The sequence below is a fragment of the Rhinatrema bivittatum genome, chromosome 2, assembly GCF_901001135.1.
Source record: "Rhinatrema bivittatum chromosome 2, aRhiBiv1.1, whole genome shotgun sequence".
Taxonomy (NCBI): domain Eukaryota; kingdom Metazoa; phylum Chordata; class Amphibia; order Gymnophiona; family Rhinatrematidae; genus Rhinatrema; species Rhinatrema bivittatum.
In genome coordinates, this window is record NC_042616.1 from 56074754 (window position 1) to 56097246 (window position 22493).

Sequence of the window (22493 nt, forward strand, 5' to 3'; positions counted from 1 at the left end):
GCATGCTTAGTGTGCCAGTCAAAAGTTCTAGAAACCTTGGCAGAAAAGTCTTCCATGATAGAGCTCAGTCTGCTTACGTCACCCCCATGTGAGGACTACATCCTGCTATCCTGGTAGAACACCTGTTACAGGAAAGCAACTCTGCTTTCTCCATTATTGTTTGTGTATGTTTTCTGCCTTTTTGGGTTTAGAAGAGGGTTTGTTGTATAGTTGTGCTGTATTTGTATGTGTGGGCTTTTATTTAGATTTTAATAGGTATATTTGTGATTGGTTATATTTACAAGAGACCTCTTTGTGTAAGAGTACTTTTTTTTAAAATAAAAAGTTGATTGAAGTTTTATATATAAGGTGGAGTTAAAATGAGAATAGCATTGTTGAATTATTGTGAGTGAACATACAGTTGGGGAGGAAATAGCATTGGGTCAATATTAGAATCCATCTAGCTCAATTGAAAAAGAGAGGAAGTATCATTTGGTGTATAATACAAGGTATGCCATCCTCTAATCCATGAAAGGTTGAGTACATGAATTACAGTAAGATGAAAAAAGTAGGCGACATTGGTCTAAGGCCAAAAGGAGAAGCAATAAAATTAAGAAATAGGCTGTTGACATTTTAATTATAGCTAGTATAATTGCTTTAATTTGTAAACATTAACGTGATGTATTCTGAACAAACCTTTTCAATAATGGAAGCAGTATTGCACATTAACTTAAAAGAAGAATGCATGGTCTCTCTCATCACATAATTATAGAACACACACCCATCTTCCTAGGACAGATGCAGTACTATTAGGTGTCCTAGGTGAATCTTCAACTTTGTGTCCCCCACCCTAATTAACTTAGGGTGGACCTTAGGCCCCGTTCCCAAAGATTTAAATAAATAAACTTGAAAACTGTGATCCTACATCTACCACCTCTCTCAGAATAATCCTGTAAAAAATAGACATCAAACTTTTAAATATTAAATGTTTTGTGTATGTGTGTGTGTATACGAATGTGTACATGCACATATTTCAGAAATCATGTCACTGTCTGAATGTATCAACTGTAAGGTTTGGTGGTAGACTGCAGATAAAATAAAAAAATATATACACAAATGTGACTTGCTTAGCTAACAGTTCTGTACTTCATTCATCAGAATTTTTAAGTTTTGGCAATCTTATAACCAACTTGTGATGTGAAATCTGCTTGAGATCCCATCTCAAAATATGTTCAGGCTGGCAAAAACGTTTACTCAACTTGGAAAATAGCAGAATTATTTAAAATAATTCCTTCTTTCATTTTGTTTTATATTCCACCAAATCAGAAACAGTCTTCCCAAGGCAATGGACAGCATAAAAAAATTACTTAGTAAAACATCATAAAAATGTAACATGACCTTTACACCCACCCATACCACCTCCCATAACCTAGTCCTAGGAAGGGAATGGTGAATAAAAAACGTAACATTTCTTAATGCCTCTGTATTGTTCCATAATGAGAATGTACCTTGAGTACTGTGTGCAAATCTGGTTGCCACATCTCAGAAAAGATATAGTTGCACTAGTGAAGATGCAGAGAAGGGCAACCAAAATGATAAAAGGGGATGGATCTGCTCCCCTGTGAGGAAAGGCTAAAGAGGTTAGGGCTGATCACCTTGGAGAAGAGATGGCTGAGGGGGGATAGGATAGAAGTCAAGAATGGGTAAATGTGAATCAGTTATTTACTCTTTCGAATAATAGCAGGACCAGGAAGCCCTCCATGAAGTTATCAAGTAGCACATTTAAAACAAATCAGAGAGAATTAATTTTCATTCAATGCTCAACTAAGCTCTGGAATTTGTTGCTAGAGGATGTGGTTAGGGCAATTAGCGTAGCTGAGTTTAAAAAAGGTTTATATAAGTTCTTGGAGGAGAAGTCCATTAACTGCTGTTAATCAAGTTGACTTAGGAAATAGCCACTTCTGTTACTGGCATTAGAAGCATGTGATCTACTTAATGTTTGGGTACTTGCCGGGTACTTATAATCTGGATTTTCCACTGTTGGAAACAGAATGCTGGGCTTGGCAACTTCTTATGTTCTGTCTCCAAAACCAGCAATTGTCTCAATTTATTTTTCCCCACTACTGTCATCTTCAGATTGCCAACCTATTTTTCTACCTATCGAAATCTTATTTACTAGGAAATAATCAAGTTTTCACTTTTTTTCTAATTGTCAAATTTGTCATGTTCAAACATTGCATTATCCTGAATTGAAGGAGAGCTATATGTGCTGGGTTGATTTTTAGATGTATGCTTCCATTGCCTGAGGGGTGTTATAAATGTATCTGCCGTTGCAGGGAGTGGGGGGGAGGGGGCACTCGAGACATTTCCTCCTCTTCCAAGTAATGTTTTGTTACTTTGAGCCCTCCAGGTCTAGCAACCCTTAAATAATTGATTGAAATAATTGTTTTTGAAAGGTAGCTGCAGAACAATAAGGGTAAGAATTGTCAAATCGCTGTATCCATGTACATCAAGGATATTTTCTCTTATTGCCGAAATAAGGAATATTTTGATTCAATTTTAACACTTTAATACACACAAGCAGTTTTAAGTGATGCAGGTGTTTTAGTCTCTGATTGCTCTTCTTTCAGATGAACAAGATGATGAGATGGTGGCCGCAAGTGGAAAGGTAAGGGTAACAGTTAATAAGCAACAGACCCCAGTCTTGGTGCTGATTACAAAATGTTTCAGTTTTGAAAATATTGAATTCTTTTGAATGTAATATCTTTGAAAGCCTTAGCACTATGCCTATCACCTACTCAGGGTTATTCCTGTGAACACCTGGATTGTCCGGCCAAGCACTGCCTGCATCTGTGCATTTGCCCCTACACTGGCAACTTCTCACTTGCCAACTGAGTTCCTGCTTACCTCTGGGCAAATGCCCTGCCTGCAAGCTCTCTCCTGGTGGCTTCTAGGGAAACTGAGACACCACACAACTCAAGGGGGGGTCACATGGTTCCTAGAAATGCACCTACAGATCAAATACATTAAAAAAAAATACTAGGTAATCAATCAGTCTCAGAACAGAGCTAAAGAGTTTATTAATATATAGATGAACAGTGAACTGAAAAAAGATGTAATTTGCGAACAACCAACAGGTAAAATAAGGATTTAATTAGTTTATGCTAACTAGAAAAACTTCACTCTACTTATCAGTGTCTTGGGAGGTTCAGGAAAGGCTGCCTTTGCAAAGATGTGATGAAATAAGGTTTTTGCATGCTTTGTGTTTTTTTGATTTGCCTTAGTTCTTGTTTTTCCACAGAGAAAGCTCTTATCCTCTGGCTGACCTGCAGAGATGGTGTTTGATCTCTGCACTCTAGTTCAGATAAAGGCTTGGGATGTTGGCTTCACTAAGAATAAGGCTTGGACAGCATAGCCATCCCTGTATCCTTAAGAAAGCTGTAAGACTGTAACACCCTGTAGTAGTACTGGCCAGAAAATTATTACTGTGACAGCTTGGGGTGCTGGTAATGATAACCCCCAGAACAGGGGTGGGGCTGGACTCGGGAGCAGCCGTCGTACACAGGAAAGGGCCTGGCTAAGCATCAAGGTCTTCTGTTTGAACCAGCTACTTCCCCCTTGAGTTGAGTTGTCAGTTTCTGTTGGCCAGCAAGCCTTAGCAAGAGAATGCAATTGGACAAGGATGAATGAGGTGCCCACTAGAACAAGACTGAGCTGCAGAGAATTAGGAACAGAAGGGTGCCCACAAATAAACACCAGACTAGACAAGGGAGTGCAAGAGACAAGGACAAGGCAAGAACAAATAGAAGCTGAAAGCCACACAAACTGGAGCCAAACCACAAAGACAAGCAAACAAAATAGGACACACACAGACAGAACAATGCGGCCACTCTAAAGTGGGGTCCAAACACAAGGCAAAAACAAAGCAGAGACAAGGCAAGAGCTAGGACTAGGATACAAGATACGAAGACCACAACACAAAGTAAGGAGAACTCCAAGCTGAGGTGAAGGACTGTAAGTTAGGCAGGGTTTTAAAGCTTGTGGCAGTGCAGGGAACATGGTTTCCAGCAGGACTTCCAAGCCATAGGAGCAGCAGGGAACTTGGCCTATGAGGGGTCCTGCTGAAAGAAGGTGAGCATTGCACACAGTTCCTCATAATTACCAGTGAGAAGGCCCATTGGGTCAGAGAGCTAATACTAGTACTAGGCGCTCTGATTGCCCCTTCAGACAGAACGAGTCCTGAAGGTGCTAGAATTCTCTAATCTCAGCTGGAAGTATAGAGAGCAGATCTCTGTGCTGAAACCCTGACCCAATTACAAAGGGCAGCTTATTTCCTGAAGCTCTCTAGATACTGATAAACAGTGAAAAGTGTTTTAGCTAATGTTTATTGTTTAATCCTTGTTCTTTTTCCTATCTGTTTGCAAGCTGAATTTTTTCCATTCACTGTTTCTGCTTTCTTTTTTTTCATAAACTCAGTTTATTAGCTCTGCCTATCTTTAGACAGATTGATGATTCCAGTATTTTTTGAATTTGGTCTGCAGATATATTTCTAGGAACTGTGTGACTCCTCTGTCCGGGATACCAGTGTTCTAGAGATCACCAGGGGACAATTTGTGGGTGGGTTACTTGCCCAGAGGCAAGCAGGAACCCAGCTGGTGGATGGCAGCTTGCCAGCATAGTAGCACATATAAAGGGGCAGGCAGGCCTGGTCAGTACTTGACAGGATCCTCCAAGTGGCCAGAAGGTTAACCCTGAAGGTGTTAGGAGTGGTACTGTGACACGTGTAGAGCTGGGATGGGGTCTTGGCACAGATCTTGCTCCTCTGCACTCCCAGCTAAAACAGATATTTCCTGGCAAATTCTAGACTGAGTCCCCCTGGGGCTGGTATTGCACCATCAGAGAAAGCCTAAGGTACCAGCTTTTTGACCAATAGTAATACAGAAGGTTATAACATTATACCACCTTGTGGTAAGTGGGGAAGTATGCTTGTCCATGCTTCATTTTGGACTATACAAAAAAGTTAACCTGCTGAGTCCTAGCTCCCAGAACTGCAGAGTAGTACAGCAGCATTAGTCTGCTGCCTGCCTATTAGTTTAAAGATTGCAAGGGATAGGAGGTCTTTGTATAGAAAGAACAAGATTTTGGTGCAAAACAAACCTTAATAGCCACTCAGGTCAATACAGTAAAGTGCGGCCGCGGTTACCCTGCTTCTAACCCGCCTTCTACTCACAATTTGGCCGCGTTAGTCCAACCCGCGATTCACTATCCCCTTTAACCCATTCTTACCACCTCTTTAAATCAATGAGTAACCCCTTCCGCCCGCGGCATGTATATGAGATGTAAACGATCGGATTAGCTATCCCCCCCCCCCCATTCAGTAATGCACACCCCGACTATCGCCTTTTTAACCTGCAGTTTAGCCGCGCGTTTAACCTGCTAATTTACCGCCTACCCCTACCCCTGCGTTATAGGCAGGGGTAAGGGTAGACTGCAAACTTCCCCCAAAAGATAACCTGAAAACTTAAAATCCCCCTCCTCCCGAAGCGACTGGACATGTAAAATATTGAAAACCTAAAATCCCCTCCTCCCGAAGCGACTCGACATGTAAAATATGTGAATAAGTGTAACCAACTTACTTTTTGTTTCTTTTTCAGCCCTTTCAGCCTTCTCTGCCGTCCTCCGGAGGGGGCAGCTGGCGGGGGCAGCCGGCGGCGAAAGCGGTTTCCAGCGGCCCCTGCAGGTGAAGATGGACGAACGCATGCCTGTAGTGCACGGGCGCTCAAGCCAATGAAAGCACATGAACTGGTGTGCGTGACGTACGCCGTGACGTCACGCATGTTCATGTGCTTTCATTGGCTTGAGCGCCCGTCAATTTGGGCACTCTAGCCAGCGAAGCGTACGCCATGACATTATGCGCTTCGCTGGCTCTAGCCATTGGCTTGAGCGCCCAAATTGACGGGCGCTCAAGCCAATGAAAGCACATGAACATGCGTGACGTCACGGCGTACGTCACGCACACCCGTTCATGTGCTTTCATTGGCTTGAGCGCCCGTGCACTACAGGCGTGCGTTCGTCCTTCTTCGCCGGCGGGGCCGCTGGAAGCCGCTTTCACCACCGGCTGCCCCCGCCAGCTGCCCCACTCTGGAGGACGGCAGAGAAGGCTGAAAGGGCTGAAAAAGGAACAAAAAGTAAGTTGGTTACACTTATTCACATATTTTACATGTCGAGTCGCTTCGGGAGGAGGGGTTTTTAGGTTTTCTTTGGTTAAAGTTGGGATCCACTTCCTGGTGCCTGTCATTTGAAATGACATTTGAAATGACAGGTACCAGCACACCCAGGATACTGTATAGGCGCTGTATAAAGCGCCTATACAGTAAAATGGGTTTCGCGGGCCTAACACTTCACGGACGCTTCTTGGACGCGGCTTGCATTTGCAAGCTATTTAAATACAGTATCGAGCGGTAGGTGAGCCGGACTGTGCGTGCGGCAAATGCGGGTGCACCCGGCACTAACGCAGCTCTTCCTACCGCTCCTTATTGTATCGGCCTGACAGAGATCCCCATTTTGCCACAATGCTATTTGTGGAAATTCCCATGTTGGCAGTGTAGTCATGATGCCTGTAAAGGTGTATGTAGATTTCAGAAAGATATTTGTCATTCTGCATGTGCTACTTAAAATTAGTTTTAGAAAACTGGGTCAAAGTAGTGTGTGCGTTTTGTAAAATTTTGAGAAATGTTGGCTTTATCAGTTTGAGAGGTTTTGAGAACCGTGTTAATTTTAATTTATTTGATTTGATTTATATTCTGCTCTTCAGGCACTTCAAAGCAGATTACATTCAGGGACTGTGTAGGTATTTGTTTTTTCTCACAACCAGGGGACATATCAAGTAGTCTTGAAAATGAAATAGGGTCTAATTGGATTAGTGGCTAGTTGTGAGATCTATAGAAAATACCAGGTGATGCAGTACATGAGTGTAGGTCTCCAGGGGGCACATGCCCAGGAGGGAAGGTTTAGGACACTTATAGTTGGTGATTCAGTTATTAGAAAGGTTGATGATAAAGTGGCTGGTGGACATAAGGATCAATTGGTAACTTGCCTGCTTGGTGTGAAGATGGCAGACTTCATCCATCACATAGATAGGATTTTAGAAAGTGCTAGGGTACCAATGACATATGTAAGTGCAGGAGGGGAGGTTCTGGAAGCCAAATTTAGGGTTTGGGTAGAAAGCTGAAATCCAGAACCTCCAGGATAGCATTCTCAGAAATGCTCCCCATTTCACGTGCAGGATCTCAGAGACAGGAAGAGCTCCAGAGTCTCAGTATGTGGATGAGATGATGGTGCAGGGAAGAGAGTTGCAGGTTTGTAAGGAGCTGGGTTTCATTTTGGGGAAGGGGGGGGGGGGCTTTTCCACAAGGATGGGCTCCACCTTAACCAGAGTAGAACTAGGCTGCTGACACTAACCTTTAAAAAGGAGATAGCATAGCTTTTAAACTAGTTGATGGGGGAAAGAAGATAGTCTCTCAGAAGCACATGGTTCGGAATGATGAATCTTTGAAGGATACTACAAGAACAGGGAAAAGAGAGCATCCCTGTAGAGAGGTTGCAATAAATGCCAAAGTGGATCAGGTTTCTTCAAGTAAAGTGCAGAAAGATTCCAAATTAACCCTGCCAACTAATGAACAGGATATTAATACAAACAAAAACTATACTTTGAAATGTCTGTATACAAACACTAGAAGTCTAAAAAATAAGATGGGAGAGTTAGTGTATAGCACTGGATGAAGAGGTACTTATATTTGGCATCTCAGAGACCTGGTGGAAGGAGGATAACCAGTGGACACTGTGATACCAGGGTACATATTGTATTAAAATGATAGGATGGATCAAATTGGTGGAGGGGCGGCATTATTTATTAGAGAGCTTTGAGACAAATAGGATAAAAGTTCAGCAGGAAACAACATGCAATGTTGAATCTTTATGGATAGAAATTCCATGTGGAAAAGGGATTAAAATAGTAGTGGTTGTGTATTCCGTCCCTCTGGCCAGAATGAACTAACAGACAATGAATTGCTAAAAGAAATTAGGGAAGCTAACAGAAGCATAGTAATATTGGATGATTTCAATTTCCCCAGTATTCTCTGGGTGAATATTACATCAGTATACTCTAGAGAAGTAAAGTTCCTAGATGAAATAAATGAATGCTTCATGGAGCAACTGCAAGAACCAATAAGAGGGGAAACTGTTTTAGACCTAGCCCTTAGTGGAACACATGATTTGGTGTGATGGCAATAGTGATCACAACATGATCAAATTTGACTTAACTGGAGGGAGTGTATAAAGAAATATACTGCAACAGCATTTAGCTTTCAAAAAGGTGACTATGATAAAATGAGGAAAATGGTTAGGAAAAAACTGAAAGCAACTGCAAAGGTTGAGTTTAGCTCAGGCATGGATATTGTTTAAAAATACCATCTTGGAAGCCCAGACCAGATGTATTCCAAACATTAGAAAAGGTGGAAGGAAGACTAATAAACGACTACTGGCATGATTAAAAGATGAGGTGAGAGAGGCTATAATGCAGTGGTCCCCAACCTTTTTTGCACCAGGGACCGGCTGCAAGCAAGACCATTTTTCCGGGGCGGAGCTTTGGTCATATGGGGGTGGGGTTATTGAGGGGGTTATGGCATTTATAATGTGAATGTGACTCAACTCACTATAGGTTCAGAATGAGTGGGAGCACCGGGCTTGTTTCCCTTGTTTTCCAAACTTCACACCTCTCTCCTCCACCTGACGCCTTCCCTCTCATGACCTCCCCTGGCTGTGAGCAAACCCCAGGAAGACACCCATTCATTCTCATACACAGACACACTCTCAGGCAGGCACCCATGCATTCACACGCATACACCCCCAGGCAGACTCCCATTCATACTCATGCACACACTAAAGGCAGAGACCCCTCTCTTTCTTTTGCCAGCAACCTCAGAGCCTCTCTCATTCCTCTGCTGCCACTGTCACTGCTGCTGCATGGCTATTGGGGAGGTGCTGATTGCTGCTACTGGCACTGAAGTCCATTCTGCTACCTCCTCTGTGCAGGCCCCGTGGGCTTCCAGTTCCTCCATGCTGATCTCGTACATTGTGAGATCCGCATAGAGAAAGTGCTACTCTTGCACATTCCCAAAAATTACATGTGTCAATCAGTAAAAAGTAATTTATTTTTTTTTACATTTGCTGTCCGATCTTAATTTTCTAATCGGTTGGTCACAGGCTTTTTTTTCCACCTTCCCTTTCTTATTTTTTTGCCAATTCCCTTTATGTTGTCTTTTTTTTCTATTTCTTTTCTCTCCATCTGTCTTCTTCCCTCAAACACACAGTCAAGTTCTCATTCTCACATGCTTTCTCTCTCTCTCACACACACACAGACACACACACATACACACACTCACTCTCTCATACAATCATTCATACACACAGTCTCTCACTGTCACCTGCTGTCTGACTCTCACTCCCACATGTGCTCTCTCACTCCCACATGCTGTCTTGCTCAAGCACAGGCTCTCACTGTCATCTGCTGTCTTGCTCAAGCACAGGTTCTCACTGTCACATGCTGTCTCTCTCACAAACACATAGGCTCTCACATGCTTTCTCTGCAAACATTCAGGTCTTCACTCCCACACACAGTCTCTCAACTCATCTCATACACGCACACATACACACTACAGGCCCTCAGCCTCTCTCTCACCTCTGGGCCTCTTCTTTACGGGTCGCCACAGGATGGGCTCTGCAGCAGCCCTGGTCTTCTCAGGCTGCGCTGCTCCTCCTTCCTGCCCGCGCAGCTCCGGCAACATTTTTCTTCCGGGGCCACGTGGGCAATAAAGGAGGAGGAGCACCTGCACGTTTAGATGCGACCTTTTTCTTCGGGCCATGGTGACTTGAGCTCCACCACGGCCCTGCTGATCTTCTTGCTGTGTGTATCCGGCACACAGCTCAGCAGTAGTTCACCGCTCAGCCACCAGTGGGATGAGGTCCACCAGCGGCCATCGGTGCCTTGGCGCCCTAGGCGATCGCCTAGTTCGCCTAGTGCTTCCCACCGGCCCTGGGCAGCGGGCAGCATCCACCCCACAAAGTGTGCTCTGAGCCGACGCAGAGCACACTGTCGGTGTTTAGAGCTGGTCTGCGGCGGTACGGACCGGCATAAAACCCCCAATGGCCCGGTCCTGGTCCGCGGACCCGTGGTTGGGGACTCCTGCTGTAATATCTTTAAAAAAAATAAAAATCAGTCTTTCAAGAAATAGAAAAGGGGGATCCAAGTGAAGAAAAAAGGAACAGCGTAAGCACTAGCAAATCAGATGCAAAGCATTGAGCAGGAAGGCAAAGAAAGAATTTGAAAAGAAGCTTGCAGTGGAAGCAAAAACTCATAATAAAAGCTTTTTCAGGTACATTCGAGGTAAAAAGTCTGCAAGGGAGTCAGTTGGACCATTAAATGATCAAGGGGTAAAAAGGGCACTTAGGATGAAAAAGCTATAGCAGAAAGTCTAAACAAATTATTTGCTTTGGTATTCTCTGAGGAACATGTAAGAGAAATACTCTTGCCAGAAATGATATTCAAAGGTGATGATTCAGAAGGAACTGAAACAAATATCAGTAAACCTGAAAGATGTACTAGGGCAAATTGACAATTTCCTAGCATGTAGCAGATGGACTCAGGACCAGTGGGTATAGTGTACTCCTGATGGCAGATGGGAGACGGAGTCAGATTTCAAGCTGACGTCAGCCTACTTATACCCGTGCAGGAAGCTTAGCTCTCCAGTATTTCTCAGTCTCCTAAGCAGAAAGGGACACTACACACACTTGCATAGTACTGAAGTGGAAACCTATAATGATCAGCTTGCACAAGGCATCCTGGTTTTTCCTCTGCTCAAGGCTGTCCAGGAGCTGATAGATTTGGAATGGCGCACATCTGAGGCTAATTTTAAAGGAAGTTACTACTTAGCAGGATTGTTTCCTATGGGACCCTAAAGCGAGGGAGCAACTTCGGTTTCCTAAGGTCGACTCATTAGTCTCTGCTGTGATGAAGCGGACCACCATTTCAGTGGAAGAAGGTGCGGCTTTAAAAGACACTCAAGATCGGAAGATTGAGGCTATTTTGAAAGCAGGCCTTTGAAGCGATGGTTATGAATCTACAAATCTCTGCTTATTGTTGTATGGAGACCCTGGCCCGGTTTCAGTTAACCCAGGAGGCCCAGGATGCTCTGGGAGAGAATGGCCCATTTCTGGAGCTGGAAGCTGCCTTCCTGGTAGATGCTGGCTATGATTTGGTGCACATGGAGGCTTGAGGGGTGGCTTCGGTAATTGTAGTCTGAAGGCTCCTATGGTCACGGAACTGGTCTGCTGATACTATTTCAAAATTAAACCTTACAAAGTTACCTTTTAAGAAGTGCTTGTTGTTCGGGGAGGAGTTAGAGAAGATGGAAGATCGATGGGGAGAGTTGAAATTTCCTTGGTTACTGGAGAATAAGAAGTCGACTCTGTTTTTTTCAAGCCAAGGGGTGATTTTGGAGCTTTCAACATTTTTGCTCCTCCACAGGTTCGAGTAGTAAAAGAAGTCAGTGGTCCAATACACACTGCAACAGTTGCTCGCCCTAAAGGCAGTGGTTCCAGTTCCAAAGGATCTTGAGGGCACAGGGTGCTATTCCATTTACTTCGTGGTTCCCAAGAAAGAAGGTTCATTTCGGCCTATTCTGGATCTCAAGGGGCTCAGTCAGGCCCTCCAGGTTTTTCAGATGGAAACATTAACATCAGTGATCATGGCAGTGAAGAAAGAATTTCTCACTTCTCTGGACCTTTTGGAAGCTTACCTTTATATTCCAATTCAAAAGCAGCATCAGCAATATCTGCGCTTTGCAGTATTAGGTCAGCACTATCAGTTCCAAGCGTTGTCCTTCATTTTGGCCACAGCACCTAGGACTTTTTCCAAGGTAATTGTAGTCGTGGCCGCAGCCATCAGAATGGAGGGGCATTATAGTTCATTCGTACTTGGACGAATGGCTAATCCAGAGCCAAGTCGTTGGAAGAAAGCTGAGTGGTGCAATAACTGCTGCAATAACTGAACCAGGGTGGTTCAGTTATTGCAGCAGCTGGGATGGATAGTGAACTTAGCCAAGCATATCCTGAAGCCATTTCAGGTCCTGGAGTATTTGGGCATCCGGTTTCACATGGCAATGTGTTTCTCCCAGAGTCTCGCATTCAGAAGATCTGGGGTCAGGTTGGGCCCCGCATGTGGCTATCGACCCATCAGCCTGGTCGTATCTGCATATGTTGGGATCTTTGGACGTGATGATAGAGGTTGTACCTTGGAAGCATGCTCATATGCGTCCTCTGCAGTGGTCTCTCCTTTCTTGATGGAATTCCTAATCACAGGTGTAGAATGTGATGCTGGTCTTGCCACCGAAGGTGAGGCAGAATCTTCTCTGGAGCATTTAGAAAAAGGTAATGATTTGGAAACTCCCAACTGGAAGGTGGTCACCATGGATGCAAGTCTCCAGGGCTGGGGAGTACACTGTCTCTTCAGGAATCCTGTCTCTTCAGGAATCCACCTCCCTTGCAACACTGGTGTTGCAAGGGAGGTGGATTCCTGAAGAGGCGACTTGGTCCATCAATCGACTGGAGGCACGGGCGATTCGACTAGCTTTCCTTCAGTTCGCGAACAGGTTAAAAGAAAAGGCTGTGAAAGTTATGTCAGAAAACACGACTGAAGTGGCGTACATAAATCACCAAGGAGGGACTCTTAAGTCAACAAGTCTCTTTAGAAATTTATGACCCTCTGCTGTGGGCGGAACTTCATTTATAGGCACTGTCAGCCTCCCATATAGCATGAGTAGACAACGTGCAGACGCATTATCTCAGTCGTCAAGAGTTGGATCCAGGAGAATGGGAACTGGCTTCTGAAGTGTTACATCTTATCATGAATTACTGGGGGTGTCCCTTTCTGGATCTAATGGCAACTCGCAAGAATGCAAAAGTGGAAAGATTTTACAGTAGGACAAGAGATGTTCAAGCTTTCAGAGTGGATGTCCTAGTTCAGGCATGGCTGCAAGAGAAGTTACTCTATGCATTTCCGTTGTGGCCCATGTGGCCCCGGATTAGCTGCACAGGCTGTGGTACGCGAAGCTGTGTCTTCTTCTGATGGGTGACCCTCGGCAACTCCCGCTTCTCGGAGGGTTGTTATAGCTGGGACCAATTTTTCATGACAATCTGAGTCAGTTTTGTCTTAAAGTTTGGCCCTTGAGAAGTCTAGGCTCTTAAAGTGAGGTTACTCTGGATCAGTGGTGGAAAAGCTTTTGAGAGCATGCAAGTTTTCCACCTCCTTGGCATATGTTCGTGTTTAGCAGGTTTTTGAGCATTAGTGTCAGAATCACGCTTCTTTGCCTGCTTTGGTGCCCCTTCCCTTAATCTTGTAATTTTTACAAGAAAGTTTGAGTAAGGGATTAGCCATGAACATGGTGGAGGTAGGTGCTATAGCGTGTTATCGGGGTTGCGTACAAGAGAGACCTCTCTCTTCACCCAGACGTATCTAGGTTCTTAAAGGGAGGTAAAATACCTTAGACCTCCCTTGGGTTTCCCAGTACCTTGTGGGATTTGAATCTGGTTCTTTACTTTCTGGTGAGGCTCAGGCAGATGGGAGACAGAGTCAGATTTCAAAGCTGACGTCACCCTAGATATACCCCTGCAGTAACCTCAGCTCTTCAGTATTCTCTTCGAAAAGCCATTGTGAATATATATTTGCTTAAGTAACTTGATTAAAACTGATTAACTTGATTGAACTGATTCAACTGATTTCAAAAACTGGAGACCGCCAGTGCACTCAACCAATTAACGCCAACAACGGATAACTGCGGGTGTCTTGAACTAGGGTTAAATAAATATAACATCATATGGGTAACCCACAGGTATAATTCTTATGGATAAATAATATATAAATACCTGTGTATAATTTAACTCTGTTTTATTATTAATCTTTTAATTTAACACATATACAATCCACAAATTTATGTTAAAACCAATACTATCACTCATACCACATTCACACATGCACAATCACATAACATAGAAAAAATATTGCACCTAATTCTAATACAGCAGTTCACCTATTACCAACATATTAAAATACATCCAAAATTATTACAATCAGATAGCACCAATTTTATATTGTTATATTTCATTTATCATCCAATCCACCCTTATTTCTTATTGGTCTCCCTCTAGATATTCTTTGTTATTAGAAAAACTCCCTCTCAGTTATGGGTAAGCCAACGGCTTACCCATATTTGTTTAATCTTGAGGTTTGCTTCCTGAGGTTCTCCTTCTCTGGGGCACATGGCTTCCACGGTCCTCGTCACCCCTATGGCCAGATTAGCCATGAGAATAACGCAATGGACTTTGAGATCACAGTGGCTTCAAGCTTTTCAACCACTGTCGTCTCCAATTCAAATAACCCATCAGTTATGTTCATCTCTCCTCTGGTGGACATAAGAACATAACATGCCATACTGGATCAGATAAAGGGTCCATCAAGCCCAGCATCCTGTTTCCAACAGTGGCCAATCCAGGCCATAAGAACCTGGCAAGTACCCAAAAACTAAGTCTATTCCATGTTACCGTTGCTAGTAATAGCAGTGGTTATTATCTAAGTCAACTTAATTAATAGCAGTTAATGGACTTCTTCTCTAAGAACTTATCCAAACCTTTTTTAAACACAGCTATACTAACTGCACTAACCACATCTTCTGGCAACAAATTCCAGAGTTTAATTGTGCATGGAGTGAAAATAACTTTCTCCGATTAGTTTTAAATGTGCCACATGCTAACTTCATGGAGTGCCCCCTAGTCTTTCTATTATCCGAAAGAGTAAAAAACCGATTCACATCTACCCATTCTAGACCTCTCATGATTTTAAACACCTCTATCATATCCCCCCTCAGCCGTCTCTTCTCCAAGCTGAAAAGTCCTAACCTCTTTAGTCTTTCCTCATAGGGGTGCTGTTCCATTCCCTTTATCAACCAGAATCTTCCAACGCTGGGGTCAACCAACAATAGACCTTTTTGCATCTGAACTGAATCACAAAGTGGACAGATTCTGCTCCCTGCACAAGCAACGAAACCAGTTAGCCATGGACTCCTTTGCTCGTCCCTGGAACTCAGGCCTCTTATACATGTATCCTCCGATACCACTCATAGCAAAAACTCTAATGAAGCTACAACAGGACAAGGGGTCAATGATACTCATAGCCCCTCATTGACTTTAACAAGTCTGGTTTCCCATACTTCTTGACCTCTTGATCAGAGAACCAATTCGCCTGGGCTCTGTACCCATTCTCATAACTCAGGACCAGGGCAGGTTGCGCCATCCCAAAGGTCAGACCCTATCCCTCACAGCCTGGATGTTGAAAGCTTGATTCTGCAATCACTCAATGTTTCAACTGCTGTCTCTCAAGTGCTTGTAGCTTCACGAAAACCTTCCACATGAAAATCCTATCATTGTAAGTGGAAAAGATTCACCACGTGGTGCACACAGAAATGTATTGATCCCTTTTCCTTCCCCACATCATCTTTATTAGACTATCTCTGGCACCTTTCAGATTCTGGTCTCCAGACTTCGTCGCTAAGGTTACCCCTGAGTGCTATCTCAGCTTACCACAAGGGAATAGGGGATGCCCCAATATCAGCACAATCCCTTGTCAGTAGGTTTATGAGAGGTTTAATTCAACTTAAACCCCCTTTGCAGCCACCAGGCACAGAATGGGACCTTAATGTAGTACTAGCAAGGCTCATGCGTTCTCCCTTTAAGCCCATAGATTCTTGCGATGTTAAATTTCTTACATGGAAAGTTCTCTTCCTAGTAGCTATTACATCTGCTAAAAGTGTTAGTGAGTTACAAGCACTTGTAACATACTCGGCCTATACCAGGTTCCTACATGACAGAGTGGTCCTCCATACTCACCCTAAATTCCTTCCCAAGGTGGTTACTGACTTCCACTGAATCAGTCTATAACATTGCCCACATTCTTTCCAAGATCTCACTCTCACCAGGGAGAAAGAGTTTTACACACCTTAGACTGTAAACGCGTAGTAGCATATTATCTAGATCGCATAGAGTCCATAGAAAATTCACCCAGCTCTTTGTTTCTTTTAACGCAAACAAACTCTCTTCAACTGGCTAGCAGATTGTATAGACTTCTGCTATGAAAAAGCAGGCCTTTCTCTCCATGGACGAGTAAAAGTGCACTCAGAGCAATGGCAACTATCATTCCATACCAATTGCTGAGATCTGTAAAGCTGCAACATGGACCTCTTTACACACTTTTTGCAGCCCATTACTGCTTGGACAAGGAACGACGACAAGATTCAGCCTTCGGACAATCTTCTTAAAGAACTTATTTCCAATATAGTCCCAACTTCTTCCATATCCAACCTGCTGTGATTTCATGCTGCCTCATTTTTCCCAGTAGTACGCCAGTTGTTGTGCCTGTTGCACAAGTTGTACACTGTTGGTCCAAAAGAAATACGTCAGCATGTAGCTTGCTAATCACGCATATATGAGGACTATCATCCTGCTTGTCCTGGGATAAAGCAGAGTTGCTTACCTGTAACAGGTGTTATTTCAGGACGGCAGGATGTAGTCCTCATGAAACCCACCTGCCACCCTGCAGAGCTGGGTCCGAATAGTTTTATTATTTTTCGCTCGCACTTATTGCTACAAACGAGACTGAAGGGAGACCCCTGTGGTTCGAGGGATACTGGCATGCTCAGTGTGCCAGTCAAATGTTTCTAGAAACTTTGACAAAGTTTTCCGTGATAGGGCTCCATCCAGTGACCCACCCATATGTGAGGACTACATCCTGCTGTCCTGGGATAACACCTGTTACAGGTGAGCAATTCTGCTTTCCATGCATCCACTGATCCAGTTGTTCCAGGAAGGGGGTGCCCTCCTGGAGTTCAGAGGGAGCTTCTCACCAAGATGAGCCTATACTAGTTTTGGAAGAAAATCTCTCCCCCCATCTCCTGGTCAAAGATCACAGCAGCCCATACACCAGGGAGTGAGGTTGGTGAAAACTTTCTTTGACTCATGGGCACTTTTCATCCTCTCCTATCCAGTATGTCAGATTTGTTCCCCCAAGGAGGAGTCCCCCTTGCTTCCACACCAAGATAGATCCCATCAGAAGTGCCAGGGTTGGAGTCTAGTCCCTGCCATTCTCTTGCTGCAGAGTCCAACTAGTCTGAGGACATACCCCAGGAAAATTCCCTTCTGAGACTACAGAGAAATATGCCCTGATTGGCTGTGTCACTGGAGAGCTGAGTTAGTTTTCCCTCACCTCTTGGATATGAGGAAGGATTGATGGGGATTCCCTTTGACCCTCCTACCTGATCCACTGGAGTACTCTTCGCTGCCAGAAGGGCCTTTCCTATTTCACATTCTTGGATAAGTCGGGGAAGGCACTGGGAGTCGAAGTTCACAAGGACAAGGATCCCTGCACTGAAAACTTTAGGTTTCTTAGGATCCTGGAAACTCCAGTTGAACCCACAGTGATGATAACATAGGAAATTGCCATGCTGGCTTAGACCAATGGTCCATCAAGCCTAGCATCCTGTTTCCAACAAAGGTCAAACCAGGTCACAAGAACCTGGTAAGTACCCAAACATTAAGAAGATCCAATGCTACTGATGCTAGTAATAGCAGAGGCCGTTCCCTAAGTCAACTTGATTAATAGCAGCTAATGGACTTCTCCAAGAACTTATCCAAACCTTTTTTTTAAACTCAGCTTCACTAACTGCACTAACCACATCCTCTGGCAAAAAATTACAGAGCTTAATTGTACGTTGAGTGAGAGAGACTTTTCTCCGATTAGTCTTAAATGTGCTATATGCTAATTTCATGGAGTGCCCCCAAGTCCTTCTATTATCTGAAAGTGTAAATAACCGATTCACATCTACTCGTTCAAGATCTCTCATGTTTTTAAAGACCTCTATCATATCCCCCCCTCAGCCGTCTCTTCTCCAAGCTGAACAGCCCTATCCTCTTCAGCCTTTCCTCATAGGGGAGCTGTTCCATCCCCTTTATCATTTTGGTCGCCCTTCTCTATACCACCTTCATTGCAACTATATCTTTTTTGAGATGCGGCGACCAGAATTGTACACAGTATTCAAGGTGCTGTCTCACCATGGAGCGATTATAGAGGCATTAAGACATTTTCTATTTTGTTAACCATTCCCTTCCTAATTATTCCTAACATTGTTTGCTTTTTTGACTGCTGCAGCACACTGAATCAATGATTCTTTTTCCTGGGTGGTAGATCCTAATATGGAACCTAACAACGTGTAACTACAGCAAGGGTTACTTTTCCCTATATTCAACACCTTGCACTTGTCCACGTTAAATTTCATCTGGCATTTGGATGCCCAATCTTCCAGTCTCAAAAGATCCTTCTGCAATGTATCACAGTCCGCTTGTGATTTAACTGCTCTGAATAATTTTCTATCATATGCAAATTTGATAACTTCACTCTTCATATTCCTTTCCAGATCATTTATAAATATATTGAAAAGCACCGGTCCAAGTACAGATCCCTGAGGCAATCCACTGTTTACTGTTTTCCACTGTGAAAATTGACCATTTAATTCTATTCTCTGTTTTCTGTCTTTTAACTAGTTTATAATCCACAAAAGGACATTGCCTCCTTTCCCATAACTTTTTAGTTTTCTTAGAAATCTCTCATGAGGGACTTTGTCATATGCTTTCTGAAAATCCAAATACACTACTTCTGCCGGTTCACCTTTATCCACATGTTTATTAACCCCTTCAAAAAAAATGAAGCAGATTTGTGAAGCAAGAGTTCCCTTGGGTAAATCCATGTTGACTGTGTTCCGTTAAACCATGTCTTTCTACATGCTCTGTGATTTTGATCTTTAGAATGGTTTCTACTATTTTTCCCAGCGCTGAAGCTGGACTCACTGGTCTATAGTTTCCCGGATCGCCCCTGGAGCCCTTTTTAAATATTGGGGTTACATTGGCCTCCCTCCAGTCTTCAGGTACAATGGATGATTTTAATGATTAGGTTACAAATTTTATGTAATAGATCTGAAATTTCATTTTTTAGTTCCTGAAGAACCTTAGGATGCATACCATCCGGTCCAGGTGATTTGCTACTCTTTAGTTTGTCATTCTGGCCTACTACATCTTACAAGTTCAGCTGCACCTACCCCAGTTCCTCCAGGGCTAGGTATGGACCCAGCGACCTTTTCTTGGGTGGAATCTCCAGTGCCTCGGCTATTGTGAGATATTTATTTTTATTTTATTTATTTGGTGCTTTTCTATACCGGCATTCATGATACAATCATATCCTGTCGGTTTACATGGAACGGGGGTACAATATCCTATGAGGGGTCAGGCCAGGGGCTCCCAACACTTTTGGCCCTACAAGAACTTATCATTTCAGACAATCACAGTTCTTGGGAAGGCGCTGTCTGTTTCTCCTGCCCCTGTCTGGACCGAACCCAAACCAGGAAGGCCTCGCTCTCTTAGCCCTATCAGCACGCCTCAAGACATGCCTCATCTCGCCAGGGGTATCCCTGACAGGGACCCAGACACCACGGACGATGAAGGGGATGTAGAATCATTAGAGGGATGTGGAAATCCTTCCAGGCTTGGAGCAATATCGGACCATGTTACAATTTTTCCATAGAGATGAACTGCCGGCCCTGGTTTCCCAGACCCTGAAGACTGGGAGTTCTTGGCACGGACCCTATGATGGAACCGAAGAATAATCCCATCTTGGTGTCTCTACGGAAAGCCTCTTGCTATTTTCTGATGCTGGAAGCCATCCAGGAGTGGATTGACCTGGAATGGGACACCCTGGAAGCCAGCTTTAAAGGAGGTCAGGCATTGGAAGCTCTGTACCCACTGGATCCGGCGGCAGAGAACGCCTGCATTTCCCCAAAATGGATGCCCCTGTCTGCACTGTTTCGAAGCCAACAACTATCCCAGTGGAGGGAGGAGCGGCCTTAGAGGATGCGCATGATAGGCAGCTGGAGCCCATCCTTAAACAACTTTGACGCGACAGCAGTAACATTGCAGATTGCTTCCTGTTGTGCCCTGGTGGCGCGCTCATGCCTGCTTCTCTCTCTCTCTCTCTCTCTCTCTCTCTCTCTCGGCAGATATCTCTGGAGTACCTTTAAGTGAGTCTATATAGCCCGTCCCTGCCTTTTTAGCAAATGCGGGCTCTGACCTAGTCTGTACCTTGGTCAGAGGAGTGCCCTCAGTGATGGTGGCCAGAAGAGAGCTATGGCTGCAGAATTGGTCAGCGGAAGCCTCCTCTAAGGCAAACCTTACAAAGATGCCCTTTAAGCGATCCCTTCTATTCGGTAGCGAATTGGAAAAGCTGGCCAGTAAGTGGGGTGAATCTCCAGTGCCTCGGCTACCAGAAGATAAGAGGAGGAGGACATGGAGCCCCTCTCCTATGAGGGGTTGGGCCGGGTGCTCCTAGCGCTTTTGGCCCTACAGGAACCTGTCATTTCAGACATCTGTCTTTGGGAAGGTCTCAATCCTTTCGGAGTCAACAACCAAAAAGAGGGACTGGTTTCGGTTCAGGTTCGACCCGAACTTCCCAATGAAGTTTTGCCAACTCATCCACGGGATGAGGAGATAGGGGGGGTCGACTATTCCTCTTCTACCAGAGGTGGGTCCAGATCACGTCGGACAAACTGGAAACAAGAAGGATACACGCTAGAGTTTCACAGCATCCCTCAGGGCATATGATGTCTCCATGCCAGTCCCAGCACAAGAAGCTGGCAGTGGAATCTACTTTGACAAGGCTCCTCAATTTGAGGGCTATATTTCCAGTACTTGCACCCCAGGAAAATATGGAGTGCTATTTTATCGTACCCAAGAATGGAGGGTGCCTTTCGCCCCATCCTGGACTTCGAGCGTCAGCCGCCATCTACAAGTAATTCATTTCTGCGTGGAAACTCTACGCTCCGTCATAATGGCCATACAACCGGGGGAGTCCTTAACCTCCCTGGACCTCTCTGAGGCTTACCTCCACATTCCAATCTGACGAAACCACCAGTGTTTCCTACGCTTTGCGGTGCTAGGCCACCATTATTAGTTCCAGGCACTGCCTTTCGGCCTGGCCATCGCCCCTAGAACATTTTCCAAAATTATGGTGGTCATGGCGGCGGCACTGAGGAAAGAAGGAATCCTGGTGCACTCATACTTGGATGACTGGTTGATCCGGGCGAAGTCGTTAGAAGAGAGCCTCCAGGTGACCAACAGGATGATGTCCCTACTTCAGGAGCTTGGTTGGATCATGAACATGGACAAGAGCAGTCTCAAGCCCTCCCAGGTCTTAGAGTATCTGGAGGTACGGTTCGACTCCAAACAGGCCAAAGTCTTCCTTCCACCCTTGAGGATAAGGAAGATACTGTGCCAAGTGCGCCGGTTGACAAATACCATACTCCCCAGGGTATGGAGCTATCTTCAGGTCCTCTATCTGATGGCATCAACCCTGGAGGTAGTTCCGTGGGCGAGGGCACACATGCATTCACTCAAAAGCTCCCTGCTGTCATGTTGGAATCTGCTGTCCCAGGACTATGCAATTCGCCTACACCTACCGATGGAAATATGTTCTCGACTTCAGTGGTGGCTGCAGGAAGCCCACCTGAGCAAGGGTATAAGTCTTTCCCCTCCGATATGGCTAGTTCTCACGACGGACGCAAGCTTCCCGTGGTGGGAAGGCTCACTGTCGGAGGAACTGGCGACCCAGGGGCGTTGGACCAAGGAAGAGACGCACTGGAACATAAACCGCCTGGAAGGCCAGGCAGTCAGATTAGCATGTCTACAATTCAGAGGATAATAAAAAGAAGATAGATCCGGAAGTCCTTCATTAATTAATTAATGCAAGATCCCCTGAAGCAGCTCTATGTAAGAGGGCGAAACTCAGGCCAGAGTTGGGCAATTTTAGAGCATCTTCATCCACATACAATAAAAGGTTTTTAAGGACTTCCGGATCTATCTTCTTTTTATTATCCTCATGGTTTCGATAGACAGTCTTCCTTGCTGTTATTTGGGTCCTACAATTCAGCCAGAGACTTCAGGGTCAGGTGGTCCACGTGATATCAGACAACGCAACAAAGGTATCCAATATCAACCGCCAGGGAGGAACCAAGAGCCAGCAAGTGCACTGGAGGTAGATCCCCCCCCCCCCCTTATGGAATGGGCAGAATTGAACCTACAGATGATCTCTGCCTCCCACATCGCAGTAAAAGACAACGTCAGAGCACATTTTCTAAACATAGTCTGGATCCAGGAGAATGGACATTGTCTACCCGAGCCTTTCAGCTGCCGGTGGATCGCTGGGGCTTCCCAGCAATCAACCTTCTGGCCTCATCTCACAATGTGAAAGTCTCCTGATTCTTCAGTCGCAGAAGAGATCAGCGATCCCTGGGGATTGATGACCTTGTTCA

At 44.6% G+C, this 22493-nt stretch overlaps 1 protein-coding gene across 3 annotated transcripts in view; it reads left to right on the forward strand.

The window, feature by feature from the left end:
• The window catches only part of SMARCC1 (SWI/SNF related, matrix associated, actin dependent regulator of chromatin subfamily c member 1), a 557827-nt gene that overhangs the window by 205938 nt on the left and 329396 nt on the right, over window positions 1-22493 (forward strand). For all 3 annotated transcript variants that reach the window (XM_029588188.1, XM_029588187.1, XM_029588189.1), the window contains exon 13: window positions 2610-2647. In XM_029588188.1, coding sequence (XP_029444048.1) covers window positions 2610-2647 — 38 coding nt within the window. The remainder of the gene's footprint in view (window positions 1-2609; window positions 2648-22493) is intronic.